Source organism: Ovis canadensis, chromosome 3 (assembly GCF_042477335.2).
Source record: "Ovis canadensis isolate MfBH-ARS-UI-01 breed Bighorn chromosome 3, ARS-UI_OviCan_v2, whole genome shotgun sequence".
In the NCBI taxonomy this organism is placed as follows: Eukaryota; Metazoa; Chordata; class Mammalia; order Artiodactyla; family Bovidae; genus Ovis; species Ovis canadensis.
The window spans coordinates 92,931,003-92,945,195 of NC_091247.1; the positions used below are offsets into that span (position 1 = coordinate 92,931,003).

General features: G+C 48.3%; 1 protein-coding gene across 2 annotated transcripts in view; it reads right to left on the reverse strand.

The window, feature by feature from the left end:
• Positions 1–14,193, reverse strand: part of ADD2 (adducin 2) — a 121,084-nt gene that overhangs the window by 27,682 nt on the left and 79,209 nt on the right. For both annotated transcript variants that reach the window (XM_069580492.1, XM_069580491.1), the window contains exons 5-9: positions 10,983–11,134; positions 10,477–10,557; positions 6,878–7,027; positions 5,599–5,742; positions 3,646–3,744 (exon numbers count right to left, since the gene is read on the reverse strand). In XM_069580492.1, the coding sequence (XP_069436593.1) occupies positions 3,646–3,744; positions 5,599–5,742; positions 6,878–7,027; positions 10,477–10,557; positions 10,983–11,134 (626 nt within the window). The remainder of the gene's footprint in view (positions 1–3,645; positions 3,745–5,598; positions 5,743–6,877; positions 7,028–10,476; positions 10,558–10,982; positions 11,135–14,193) is intronic.

A 14,193-nucleotide genomic window follows, 5' to 3' on the forward strand; every position in this document is an offset into this window, starting at 1 on the left:
TTCATGAATCCAACTAATCTTATTTTCTAATTCCATGCTCATCTGAAAGTACATTCTATTTACACCCCGTATCTGCCACCCAGATACAATTGGCTATGATGTGGTTTCCTGGCTAAGTCCAGACACAGAGAGAAATGGTGGATCCCAAGTATTGTAAGTATTGAAGCTGAAGTTTTGTACTGCACATCAAGACCCTTTCCCAGTAGCTCAGCTGGTAAAAAATCCGCCTGCAATGCAGGAGATTCTAGTTCGATTCCTGGGTCAGGAAGATCCCCTGGAGAAGGGACAGGATACCCACGCCAGTATTCTCGGGCTTCCCTGGTGACTCAGATGGTAAAGAATCCGCCTGCAATGCGGGAGACCTGGGTTTGAGTCCTGGGTTGGGAAGAGCCCTGGAGGAGGGCATGGAAACTCTCTCCAGTATTCTTGTTTGGAGAATCCCCATGGATAGAGGAGCCTGGGAGGCTACAGTCCATAGCGTTGCAAAGAGTCAGACCCAGCATCAAGACCCTAGTGTTCTGATTAATATTTGTTACTCCCTGTAAACCTGCTTGTTATGGGGGAACAGCTCTGATTATTTAAACTTTCAGTGTTCCAGTTTTTATGTCAGTTATTGTTTTACTGAAGATGAAAGAAATCGATGTAGCCTGATGAGAAACCCAGGCCGATGAAGCCCTCAGGATCTTGGACATACTCCAGAGAGTATTAGAGTCACCAGGGTAACATACAGCCCCATGAGACTTCCTGGAGGTCAGCCAGGCAACCTTTTCAGTGACCCCCAACACTCTGTGAAGAGGAAGAAGTAAGAACAAGCATTTTCCACACCCTCTTCATCCAAGGCATGTGTCCCATAGAAGCCTCCATTGCAAATATAGACACCTAGAGGCCATTTATTCCATACTCTCACAAAAAATAAGAGTTCTTATCTAATATTCCTAGAAGGTGTCAGCTCCATGCTTGAAGAGGCAGCCTAAAGTATTATTGTCCAAATGTTAGAAGGGTTACAATGAGATGATAGAGATTACATTGAGTTGAAATCTACCTTTTTATCATGTTCATTCACTGGTCCCAGTTCTGCCCTCTGCTGCCCTGTTCTCTAATTCTGAAGTCCCTCACACCCGGCACTGAGCCTGAGCATGTGGAAATACACTCTCAAAGATAGCGAATCCTAGCTGGTTGATCAATTACCACATTCATCCTGGACTCCTACCTGGTCAAGGCAGGCTTTAGCCCTGGGACCCTGAAACCTTGACTTGAAGTGCCAGCTCCCTGGGGAGAGGCCCCAGCCTGTCAGCTGACCTTTCCCACCAGCCTTTACTGCCCTGAGAGGCAGTGTTTAAGACATAGAACTTGGGTACCAGGCTACCTGTGTTTGGATCCTGGCTCTGCAGTGTAAACCTACTTGCTGTGTAACTTTAAGCAGCTATTTTACCCTCCCTATAAAATGAAAATAGTATATTGGCTTCATGAGGTTTATTTAAGGTATTCCTAAAACTCTTAGAACAGCACCTGGTGCATAAAGACTGCCACAGAAACACTTATGAAAAACAAATTCTGAGGCTTTACCATGGAACGCTGAGAAGCAGTGCCCCGGGGACTGGTCATTTGTGGAGGAGGAGAGAACTGCCCACTTCCTTGCATGAGCTGCCTCCTCCCACCTCCCTCTTCCCCTATGTGTTTCCATGGCGATGGGAAGCACATGGAGAGTTGCCTGAGCTTCTTCTCATCTGCCTGTAAGCAGAGCAGGTAGCCACCTCTCTGCAGAGGATGACCCAGTTTCCTGGAACCCCAAATGGATGGAAAGCAAAGAGAATGCTGTCCCCAGGAGAGAGGAACAGGCTCTTAGCCTTGAACCACTGAAATGACCACAGACACATCTGCTTACTTGCCAAGGTCACTGAGAGAGAAAATTAGTCCCACGATGCAAGCAGAACTCCAGTGCAGGTCATCCATCTGGAAATGTCCCTTGCAGGGGCTGCAGTCCCAACAGCTCTACAGGCTGCAGGCACCTGGTCTCTTCTGAGCCTTAATCCACCCACACCCTTCATCTATCTCTCCTGTTTTTCTTCTACTCCTTCCAGTTCATTTCTCCCTGTAGAAGCCTTCCTGCTCCACTCACTGAAAAAAGACACTGGAGCCTTTCTTGGGGTTATCTGCCCCCACTGCCTGATGTACTTTATAAAAGTCTCATCGAACCAGTCCCAGCTGAAAAGAACGCGACAGCAGGCAGGGCCAAGAGGAGCAGCAGGGGCCGTCCAGGAGAGTGGCGGGCAGCTCGGCCCTTCATCTAGCCGAAGGCCCAGCTAGATGGACTTCCTCCCTTTGGTTAAATAGCACAGGGGTGCTTTCTGGGGATCTAGAGCCTACGGAGGCGTACTCTATCCATTCATTTTTAGGGCTGGGCTATCTTTGCAAGGAGGTAAGGCTTTATCGTGAGCTATTTTCTCACAGAAGCCTCCTTCTACAGAAAAATGGGAAACTCTTCAGAGTTCAGATGTGGAGAAGAGAAAGTGGGCTTATCAAAGCTCTGCCAGGTTCTAACATCATCCAGGGGTCAGAGTTCAAGGCCAGCATCATTGGATGGGGGGAGGGGTCACCTCTTCATCACTGTCCTCTCAACTTATCCTTTAAAAACCACTGAGAAAGGTCCCACCTGTACAGCCTTCACTAGTGATGCTTTTGGGATTACTCTCATTCTTCCTGCATAGCGACCAAGAGAAGGGTGAGCCGTCTTCCTGGGACACTGCTCTGCCCAGACCTGCCAGGAGAGGGCAGACGGGACACCACGAGGGCTGCTAAGAGCTGACTCACCCTGGAGCAGCTGGCCTCCCCTGTCAACTGAGTCCTGAAAATACCATCAGCAACACCTCTCCTTGTCTGAAAGGCCATCCTCAGAAGGTCTCTACAGACCCAGTTCTATAGCTGAGGAAACAGGAAATGGAGGCTTGCAGGGGGAAAGTCCCTGACCCAAGGGCACAGAACCCAGGATGGAGCCCAGTCAGTTGTGCAAGACCCCCCTACTCACCCCTGATGGCTTGCTGCACTGGAAGGAGCACGTGCTTGGCTTAACCAAAACCACCTTGTTACTTGATAAAACTGCAGGATGTGTGTTTTCCTATTGCGTCTCCACCCACCCTCTATCTCGTCCTTTACCAGCTCGGAGGACCACACCACAGGCTCCCTGGACTTCACCCTGGAGCTTCCCTGGTGCCAGGCCTGTCATGCCAACACTCCACCTGGGCCTTCTCTCCATTTCTGTTTCTGAACTTGACCACATTCAGGGTCGTGGCAAGTTAGCCTCCGCCAAGCAAAGAAAAGCAGACCTGCCTGGGTGGTGTTTGTGAGGGGACACCCCAGGTAACACAGGAGCACGGGACAGTCCTCCCACTGTCCTACTGGTGAGCCCAGGCATCTTCCTGCCCTCAACACTGACCCCCAAGAGTTGGGTGCTGGTTGTTGGGCAAGGGTGATAAAAAATTTCAAAGCTGTAAAACTAAGTGTGAAACTTTAGAAGGATAAGGCAGAGAAACAGGGTGAGGCTCCCTTAAAGGTCTCCTTAAATCACAGCGCATGGGGCCACCACCATTACCCCTTGGCCCCAATTGGGGCCCCTCCTGGGCCCGCTGTCCAGAGGAACATGCTTACCTGTATCTCACACGCAGCCTGTAGGTGGAAGATCTTATAAAATGCCTCCTCCACAGTATCACCCAGAGCAACCACTCCATGGTTTCTTAGCACCAGGATCTGTACAGGAGCAAACAGCCAATTGACACTTTCAGCCTTCTAAACTTCAGTTAAGAGGGAGAGATTTTTCATTTTATTCAGATCAATTTCCATATCTCATCCTGGAACACCTGCCCCCTAGTTCCTCACTCACTCTCCCTATGAAAAACCCAATGCAACCCCCATGAGTTTTAATATCCACCCAAAAGAATGCTTACGGCATATACCCGAAGAAATGGAAGACGCTTTTTAAAACTGAGACTGAATAGCTTTGTGGATTTCTTTGGGCAAGGCTTGGTTTTTTTAGGCCCTGAGAGCTTAGAAGTCTGAAAAATGAATGGTATGTCAAAGTGAATAAATGTATTTGCTGTTAAATACAAGGGTCCAACTTGTCCCCTGTGACTAGGTTGACTTGTGAATCAAATCCAAGGGAGTGATCCCCGAGAGATGATCCTGCATACACAGGTGAGTCGGGTCACCTCTGGCCCCCAGGCTTTCTCCCCATGAACTCTGTGGAGCCTGGCAGCTCTAAGATCCTACAGTTCTGTGAAAGAGGCCATAGCAACCTTTTATTCTATCTCATTAGAGGAAATAGAAGCCTAAAGAAATTGAAAGTCCCCCAGCTAATTAGGGGCAGAGTTAGAACCCAGGCCATCACTGATGGTGCAGTGTTTTTGACTCAGCCAGGGGCAGGCAGATCTAAAAGGGGGAAAAACAGGAATCAATTTACACCAAGGTCCAGGTGCACCCTCCCTTCTTGGTTGGTTTCATCCTTAAGGATGCTCTGAGTAATACCCAGGTGACACCCACCTGGGGGCTGGGACACAGACCCAAGCATCAGATCCGTCCTTCCAGTACCTGGGCTGAGACCCAGTGGCCTAGTCCTCATATCTGTTCTTGCTGAAAACAGCTGGAGTTTTTTTCCTCTTAAGAGCCACAGAGATGGGAAGAGACTATGACTCTTGCTCACAAAAGATTTTACAGATAGTGAACGCCCCTTGTCTTTTTGTAGCATTTCAGGGTTGTGAACATCACCCCTCTCCTGGCTCTGCTCATGAGGTTTCAGAGGAAGGCAGGAGAGGGTAGCAGGGATTTCTGCTCCATGTTAGAGATGGGAAGACAGGGACTCTCAAATGGGAGATGACTCCAGCAGCAGCAAGGAAGGGGGCAAAGTGCCCATCAAGCCAGGCTTGGCTCTGAAACGTCCCCCTCGAAGCTCACCAGCCCTGATTATGTGCTGTTATAAAAATAGGTCTTCAGACTTAAATCAAGCAATAAAAATGAGATTCTGTTCTGTCAAGTTAGCAAAAGAATAAAAACTAAGGGAGAACACTCAAGTTTGAGGAGACTATAGAAAAATGGCATTCTCATACATACTAGCCTCGTCCGGAGGAGAGGGCAGTTTGTTACTATGCGGTAATAAGTTAAACTATGCATCCTTTAGGAAGCAAACACAAAGATGTAGCAGAAGGAATTTTCATCATGGATTGTTTATATTAAAAGAAAATTCGAGGAGAAAAATCTTCTCAGTGTCCAACCATAGAGGACTGTTCAGGTAAATGACGGCACAGCCATTCATAGTGACATATAATTTAAAATAGTGATTAGAAAGTATTTTAATAACTTACAGAGGAGTTGACTCTATATTGCTAAGGGGAAAGAAGAGTTTTACAATCCTAGTTTTGTAAATCTACGTGAATAGATATGGGAGTGTGCATCAAAATCAAAGGGTAGGGTGAAAGATTATTTCCTTTCTTCTGTTGCTCTTGTTTATCTGCAACTTATAAACATTTTCCAATGAATAGTTATCCCTTTTGTGATGTGGGTTTTTGACAACCCCTCCCAGAGCATCTTCCTAGAATAGCTGAGCCAAACCTTGCAGGTGGGTCCAAGGCACTTCTGCAGGTTGATCCGATCAGCTTCCTGCTCCATCTCGCCATTGAAGTCATAATATGCCATGTCCCCCACCAGCAGGGCATTGTGGGACACAGGCAGGAGGCCCCACTTCATGGCTGACACCTTCGGTGAGATGAGGAATGGTTAGCTCACCCCCACCCTCCCCACCCCCTGCCCCTCTGTCCCAGTGGCCCTCTCCTCAGATGGCCCAGTCAAGCTCTGTCTGGGGACAGGCAGTGGTGAAGCAGGGTCCAGGGTCCAGGGGGTGGGTTGGTAGAGACCCTCAGCCTTGGCTGCAGAAACAGCCACGACTCTTCACTGACAGGGAGGCCCATTGAGAAGCTCCCATTTTTCTAGCAATGGGGCAATGCAAGTGCTAGGAGAGACGATTAAAACCCAGGCTGTAACCACCATGTGCCAACCCTTGGTCTTTGTTAAAAGCAAGGAACATGGAGAGATTGGAGAGCCTCTCACTTTCCTTCAGTCATCTTGCCCCTCACATCAGCCCCAGCTCTGCAGAAATGCACACTTGGCACAAATACATCACATAGCCTTAGTCTAACTTTTGGAAGGTCTGAGTGCTTGTAAACCAGTGTGATTTTGCAGAGAAAAATCACAAGTCAGTGGCAGGTCTGCTCTGCCCCTGTAGGTGCACGGCCAGGGGATTGGTAAGTTGGGGTCTGGGTGTCTGCTGTGTTTCCAGGTACACTGCAGCACCTCAGGTAGACAGAGAAAGGTCCAGAGACCCTCAGGGGACAGCCTGCTCCTTGATGGCCTTCCCTCTGTTCTCTCCCAGTTCTCTTTGCTCCTGCCCCAGCTCTCAGCCCCCCACCCCAACCCCAGACATTGTGAAAAGTGGACACAGATCTCACCATCTGATCTCATAACAAGACCTGTCCATGCCAGAGTCTGGGCTAGGGAGCAGGTGCCAGCCTGACCTAAGCAGAGGCTCAGAAGGTGCCATCACCCAGACAAGTAGGGCCGGTTTGCGTATGCAGCAGTTGGGGGACACAGAGGGGCCGACAGTACACACCTTCACCTTATCTCCCCTCACTGAGACTTCCACAGTCGGAAAAATGGAGAGGAGTTTCCCACATCGGGTGTCCCTCCTCACCTTGGCCTGAGTTCTAGGGAATCTTTCCCGAACTGCATTAAATGGTGAGTTTGCTCCTAGCTTGAAGGGAGACTGTCAGAGAGACAGGTGCCATGGGGCTGCTGCCATGGGGGCTGAAATGCTGGCTGAAGAGGGGACACTCACCGCCGCTGTGGCCGGAGTGTGCAGGTGGATGATGCAACGCACGTCGGGTCTGGCAGCGTAGATGGCCGAGTGCAGGCAGAAGCCCGAGGTGTCCACGGGGAAGCAGCTACTGCCCTTCTCCACCACCTCTCCCAGGATGTTTACCTTGATCTGGGCCGGGGTGGGGGTGAGGAGGAAGACAGACTTCTGACCACCAGAAGGCAGAGGCCCCTCACTCCCCTCCCTGCAGGTGGGCCAGGCATATGCCCACCCACCAACGTCCACTCTCTACCACACCACGGGCAATGGAGGTGCTTGGTGGTGGCGTGGGGGGAAGAGTTCCTGCCTGCAAGGTAAGCACACAGGCTACTGGGAAACAAAGGCAAGTTTAATTCAGCACAAAAAATGCGAGAGTTTTGCAAACTTTACTGTGCATGAGGATCACCTGGAGATCCTATCAAAATGCAGACTCAAATTTGGTAGGCCAAGAACTCAGCCTGGGAGTCTGCATTTCCAAAAAGAATCCAGTGATACCCCTGCTGTTGGTCCATGGACCACAGTTTGAGTATCAAGGTGCAGGGAGAGAGTCATTCACAGAATTCTCTAGAAGCAGATAGGATGAGTCTTTAATCCCAGTGGAAATAGGAGAGCAGAGAAGCCTTCCCAGAGGAAGCAGCATCTAACTGAGCCTTTTTCTTTTTTTCCAGCTTATTATTTTGAAAAAATTTAATCACACGCAAAGGCAAAGAGGATAATATAATGAACATCCATTTACCAGTCACCCAAAAGCTAGGTCTTAAAAGACAAATGAGAGAGCAGTCCCTGGTCTCATAATCTGCTTTTGACTCCAAGGGGTTGTGGGTGTTACAGTGAAAACACATGCATGCCCATGCATGTGTGCGCACACACACACACACACACACACACACACATAACTTCTGGTGGCTGTTGCTGGCCCGGCACACAGCTAAGCCACAGCACTTCCTGCTTAACATAAACAATCTCACAGAACATCATCATCAGAGAAGACCACTTTTGACTGTGACACAGAAGACAGAAGCCACTCCTTAATCATGTCTAAGGAAAGGCAAAAACAAGTTTGTACAAATGCAAACATGACCAACACAAAGGATCATAAGAGACTACTACAAGCAGCTGTTAACATATGCCAATAAAATGGACAACCTTGGAGATGGACAAATTCATTGAGATGAACAACCTTCTAAGACTGTACCAGGAAGAAACAGGAAATATGAACAGGTCAATCACATGATTGACCTATGATTAAAAGCTTCCAGCAAACAAAAGTCCAAGAACAGGTGGCTTCAGGTGTGAATTGTATCAAACAGTTAGAGAAGAGTTAATACCTATCTTTCTGAAACTCTTCCAAAATAACTGCAGAGGAACAAACACTCCCAAATTCATTCCATGAGGCCACCAATATCATGATACCAAAACCAGAAAAATATCTCACACAAAAAAGAAAATCGCAGATTAATATCACTGATGAATATGAATATAGATGGAAGAATCCTCAACAAAATACTAGCAAACTGAATCCAATAACACATTAAAAGGACTATACAGAGGATGAGAGGGTTGGAGGTATCACCAGTGAAATGGACATGAATTTGGGCAAACTGGGAGATAGTGAGGGACAGGCAAGTCTGGTGTGCTGTAGTCCAGGGGGTTGCAAAGAGTTGGATATGACTTGGTGATGAACAACAACACACCATGATCAAGTGGGATTTATCCCAGGAATACAAGGATGGTTCAATATATGCAAATTAATCAGTACGATACACATCAACAAAGTGAAGAATGAAAACCATAAGATCATCTCAGTAGATGACTGACACTTCCTCCCAGTTAACAGGAGACATTCATCCTACCTGCACCAATAGCAGCTTTGGTCTCATTCTGTGCCCCCCCCCCACCCACCCCAGAACTGCCCCTGGCCAGACACTGCTAGTGGCTCAGTCGTGTCTGACTCTTTGTGACGCCATAAACTGTAGCCTGCCAGGCTTCTCCGTCCATGGGATTCTCCAGGCAAGAATACTGGAATGGATTGACAGTCCCTTCTCCACAGGATCTTCCCAACCCAGGGATCGAACCATAGGTTCCTGCACTGCAGGCAGATTCTTTACCGCTTGAGCTATAGGGAAGTCCCCATCACCTCCTTCTTAGGTTCCAAATCACTCAACACAACCCTAATCCTGAAACACCCTTAGGCTGAAAACACCTCCTGCTCCACGAGCCGTCTCCCAGAAGCTGGTAGGTAGTTAATTTAGCCTAACTTATTGACTAGAAGTGTTTGCTGGACATTAGCAGGCTAGATTTTTCCTTTCTAAAAATCATGTCAGCTTTGGCTCTTAAAATTCCAGCACAGGGACACGCCCCTGAATGCAGCACACAGGGCAGTTCCACAACACACCTACCACACCCAGCCCAGAGGCCCAGGCAGACAAGTGGTACCAAAGCAAGGAACACGCTTCTGACAACACCAGTTCCAGCAGAAGCACAAGATGGTCAACAGCCCTCTCTTACTAAATCCTATTTTAAGTGAATTTTACAGGATGAACATTACTTTCAAGTGGCCTGACCCATGAACATGGCAGCCACCCTGCCATCTCAGGAACTTAAACCTGCAAGGGTCTGATGCAGACCCTGGTTTCCATTCAGCTCAGCTCCCCAGCCTCCTCGGCTGGGTGGCCCACTCAGACTTCCCTCTCTGGGAAGAGCTCTCTCTGCCCTCGTGTGTTCCTTATCTCAGCCGTGGATATGTGACCTGTTGTCACGCCAGAATCTCTACAGCATAACAGGACAGTTACTGTCGCACGCAGTGTGCCTTTGTCCCGTGAGAAGACAGTCTCCCCTCTTGAGGAGAGCTCCAGGGCCATAGGGTGTGTGGGTACTGCCATTGCGCAAATTTGAAAACTCAGCCCAGAAAGAGGACCCAGAAGCTCTCTCTCATAGCACTAGAAGAACCTTGCATTCTTTGGGACAAAGCACTGGCTGTTGTTCTAATGTACCCCTGAGCCAGGAAGGCTTCCTGACTCCCAGCCTTTGAAGTCCAATCCTGGGCTCAGAGGCCTCTAGGCTCATCTTTCCTTCCCTTTCCCTCCTAGTGTTTTTGCTGCCTTCACTTCCCATTTGGTCTCTTGGTCACATCATGCTCTCTGCACAGTTTGTTTTGGTGTCCATGTGACTTCTCTCTCCCACCAGATTGCAAACTGCTTGAAGGACAAGATGGCAGTGGCTAGTGTGGAGCAACAGAGAAGGCAATGGCACCCTACTCCAGTACTCTTACCTGGAAAATCCCATGGACGGAGGAGCCTGGTAGGCTACAGTCCATGGGGTCGCTAAGAGTTGGACACGACTGAGCGACTTCACTTTCACTTTTCACTTTCATGCATTGGAGAAGGAAATGGCAACCTACTCCAGTGTTCCTGCCTTGAGAATCCCAGGGACAGGGGAGCCTGGTGGGCTGCCGTCTATGGGGTCGCACAGAGTCAGACATGACTGAAGCGACGTAGCAGCAGCAGTAGCAGCAGCGTGGAGCAAAGATGGTACTGTCATTTCAACAAGAAATTGGTAGTGAGATGTCACACTGTACTTACCAGGCTGGATGCTGTGACTTCGCTGCAAGAGACTCCCTTAGGGCTGATCAGGAAGTGGTCCTGCTCCTTGCTGACTCTCAGCTGGAGGAAAGACATATGTTCCCAGTGGTGAGAAGGGAGAGGGGCCATTTCCAATGATACTGTGCTTGAATCACCTTTACCCCTGAATCCACTGCATACAAATCCCCCCCCACCCCAAGAACACTTACTTCCTCCTGACCCATGAGAGATGAAGACTCAGCCTTTATTTGGAGCCAGGGAAATGGAGCTATAAGAGGAATCTCCGAATGGTCAAGGGTAGCCCTAGAAATAGGATGCAGAAATTCCTGGCTCCTCATCCAGAGACGTGCCCGCTAGGCAGGTTGTCTATTTCAGGTAGCCACAGTGGCTAGAAACCTTGGAAGAGCTCACGGCCAGCAGTGTCACAGCCACACCAAGGCTCAGGAAGTCTCCCTCTGGGGGAGGCCACAGGCAGAGCCCCACCCAGCCCCGGATGCTGTCCTCACCGTCACGTAGGTGTCGCTCAGCTGGGCCCAGCCGTACAGGTCCAGGAGGCGGTAGACACTACTGATCTTGCACCGCATGAGCCGCTCCCCCTTGGCCAGGTTCAAGGAGTCGGCTGTGTGGAGGTCATTGATGGGCGTCATCATGGAGAAGCCTGAAGGGGCACAGGGCAGCTTTCAGGTCAGGAACTCACGTCCACACTCTCCTGCCTTGCCCCCACCCTCTCCCAATTCTCCTGGGTGCTACATCCATACACGAGACTCCTGTGGGCAGGGAATTCAACATCCTTTGACCCTGACTTCAGAGGAGAAAACCCTCCACAGAATGGATAGTTGTGCCCAATAAAGTCCTCTGCCTCTTAAGGGAAGAAAGGCATTGCTTTGGGTCAAAACCCATGGCCAGACTCAAGGCCACAAATGCAAGGATCTCAGCTCAAGCTGACTATAAACCCTAGAGACAGACATTGAATAAATGCAAAAATAAATTTCTGAGTGGAAATATGGGTACATTTTATCAGTTAGCTTTAATGAAGAAGTAACTAAGTATTATTCTATTGTTTTAACTAACTTTTTCTCTGATTTGGAAAAGGGCAAACAGAAAGCCAAGTCAACCAGGAGGTAAATTCCTCGACTTTTTCTGACAAGTCATAAACCTCCAGAAGTCAGTGTGGCTGTGGTGGGCTGAAGGGCGGGAGGCTGAGGGTGGACTACTTCTGACTGCCTCCAGACATGCAGGCGCTTGGCTTTTTATGGCTCTTTCTGGGAATCTGGTAATATGGAAATGAACCTAGAGAGTCTGATAGTCTTCTACTCAGGGCACCCAAAGGGTCTAGTCAGTCCCATGAACCATGCTGACCACTGCCTGCATACCTCCGGAAGCCAGAAGAGGGCATCTGAGCCCCAGCCCTCCAATTAATCAGTGTCTAGGAAACAATAAGAGAATCAATAGGAAAGGGTTCTGGCTTAAAATGATGTCTGGCTGGGAGCCTCCTGATGCTGCCTTCCTCAGCATCCCTCTAAAAACTTTAATGGATGAAAATGCTCTTCGGAAGCTTCCACCATCACTGCAAACCTCACGGCCACACCACATGATGTAAGTCCTGTATCAGGTCTGCCATTAGTTGAAATGATAAGGTCTGTGATATGAAGGTGGACTGGGAGCACAAAGCAAGCAGAGCAAGCCTCAAACACCCCATGTCAGGAAGATGCCCCCAAAAGGCTTGTGCCCACCAGCGGTGGTATGCCTCTAGGGCATGGGTCCAGTATAGGAAGTTGACAGGGATACAAGTGGTCCAAAGACCTGGCTGAACTGGCAAGAAAAACAGCAACAAAATCTCAAAATTAAGGATTTCTATTCCAAGCTGACTAGTCAAGGCTCCTTGCCTCCTTTCTAGTTCCCCAGACAAGTATTTGCCCCTGGCAGCAAGAAGGGAAGCACATCAAAAGCATAAGGCCCCCAAGCAAAGCCGGAGATAGGGAGAGGCTGTTGTTGGGAAAGGTCTTTGAACCTTCTTTTAGAAATAACTGTGGAGTCCCCAGAGACGATCAGGAGGCCAGAAGAGGTCTGAAAACACTCACTATCATATCCTCTGTGTCCTGTATCCCCTAAGAGTCCCCCTCCCCAACCCTATGGAGCTTCCCGTAAGGACTACCCACTCACAGGCCCAGAAGAGGCCAGAGGGCTCCACAGGAGTCCCCGGTCCTCTGTCCTCAGAGGCTTCTTGCAAAGGATGCTTATTCTGATCAGCCTCACCAAGTGAAGGTCTAACTGGGCCATTATTTCAAAGTACCTAAGAAAACACAGAGATGAAAATCCACCAAACCTCCCAGAAAGATACCAACATGCTCTACAACAGGAAAAAAAAAAAAAAACTCCAGGAAACACAATCCTAAGGCGAATGGAGCTAGACAAAGAACAACCTCTCTGGGCTTTGACTCATGGCACCTGGAATTTTCCTTCTCCACATTCCCTGACTCAGTTACCCTGGCATGCACCAACCAGATTTCCAGGCATCCAACTGTTTTCCTGGCAGATGCTGATCAGTAAAGCAATGGAAAGCCCTATTTCTCTTTCAAGAGGAAGAGTGTAAGATCAGAGACATGAAAATGATGAGCAAGAATTTGATAGACATGGGACAAAGACAAGAAGCCCTGGCATCTAAGCATATTAGTAGATCACTCACCTAGAGCCACACATCCTGGAATAAGAAGTCAAGGGGGCCGTAGAAAGAATCACTACGAACAAAGCTAGTGGAGGTGATGGAATTCCAGTGGAGCTATTTCAAATCCTGAAAGATGATGCTGTGAAAGTGCTGCACTCAATGTGCCAGCAAATGTGGAAAACTCAGCACTGGCCCCAGGACTGGAAAAGGTCAGTTTTCATTCCAATCCCAAAGAAAGGCAATGCCAAAGAATGCTCCAACTACTGCACAATTTTGCTTATCTCACACACTAGTAAAGTAATGCTCAAAATTCTCCAAGCCAGACTTTAGCAATACATGAACCATGAACTTCCAGATGTCCAAGCTGGTTTTAGAAAAGGCAGAGGAACCAGAGATCAAATTGCCAACATCCGCTGGATCATGGGAAAAGCAAGAGAGTTCCAGAAAAACATCTATTTCTGCTTGATTGACTATGCCAAAGCCTTTGACTGTGTGGATCACAATAAACTGTGGAAAATTCTGAAAGAGATGGGAATACCAGACCATCTGACCTGCCTCTTGAGAAATCTGTATGCAGGTCAGGAAGCAACAGTTAGAACTGGACATGGAACAACAGACTGGTTCCAAATAGGAAAAAGAGTACGTCAAGGCTGTATATTGTCACCCTGCTTATTTAACTTCTATGCAGAGTACCTCATGAGACATGCTGGGCTGGAAGAAGCACAAGCTAGAATCAAGATTGCCAGGAGAAATATCAATAACCTCAGATATGTAGATGACACCACTCTTATGGCAGAAAGTGAAGAGGAACTAAAAAGCCTCTTGATGAAAGTGAAAGAGGAGAGTGAAAAAGTTGGCTTAAAGCTCAACATTCAGAAAACAAATATCATGGCATCCGGTCCCATCACTTCATGGGAAATAGATGGAGAAACAATGGAAACAGTGTCAGACTTTATTTTTGGGGTCTCCAGAATCACTGCAGATGGTGATTGCAGCCATGAATTTAAAAGACGCTTACTCCTTGGAAGGAAAGTTATGACCAACCTAGATAG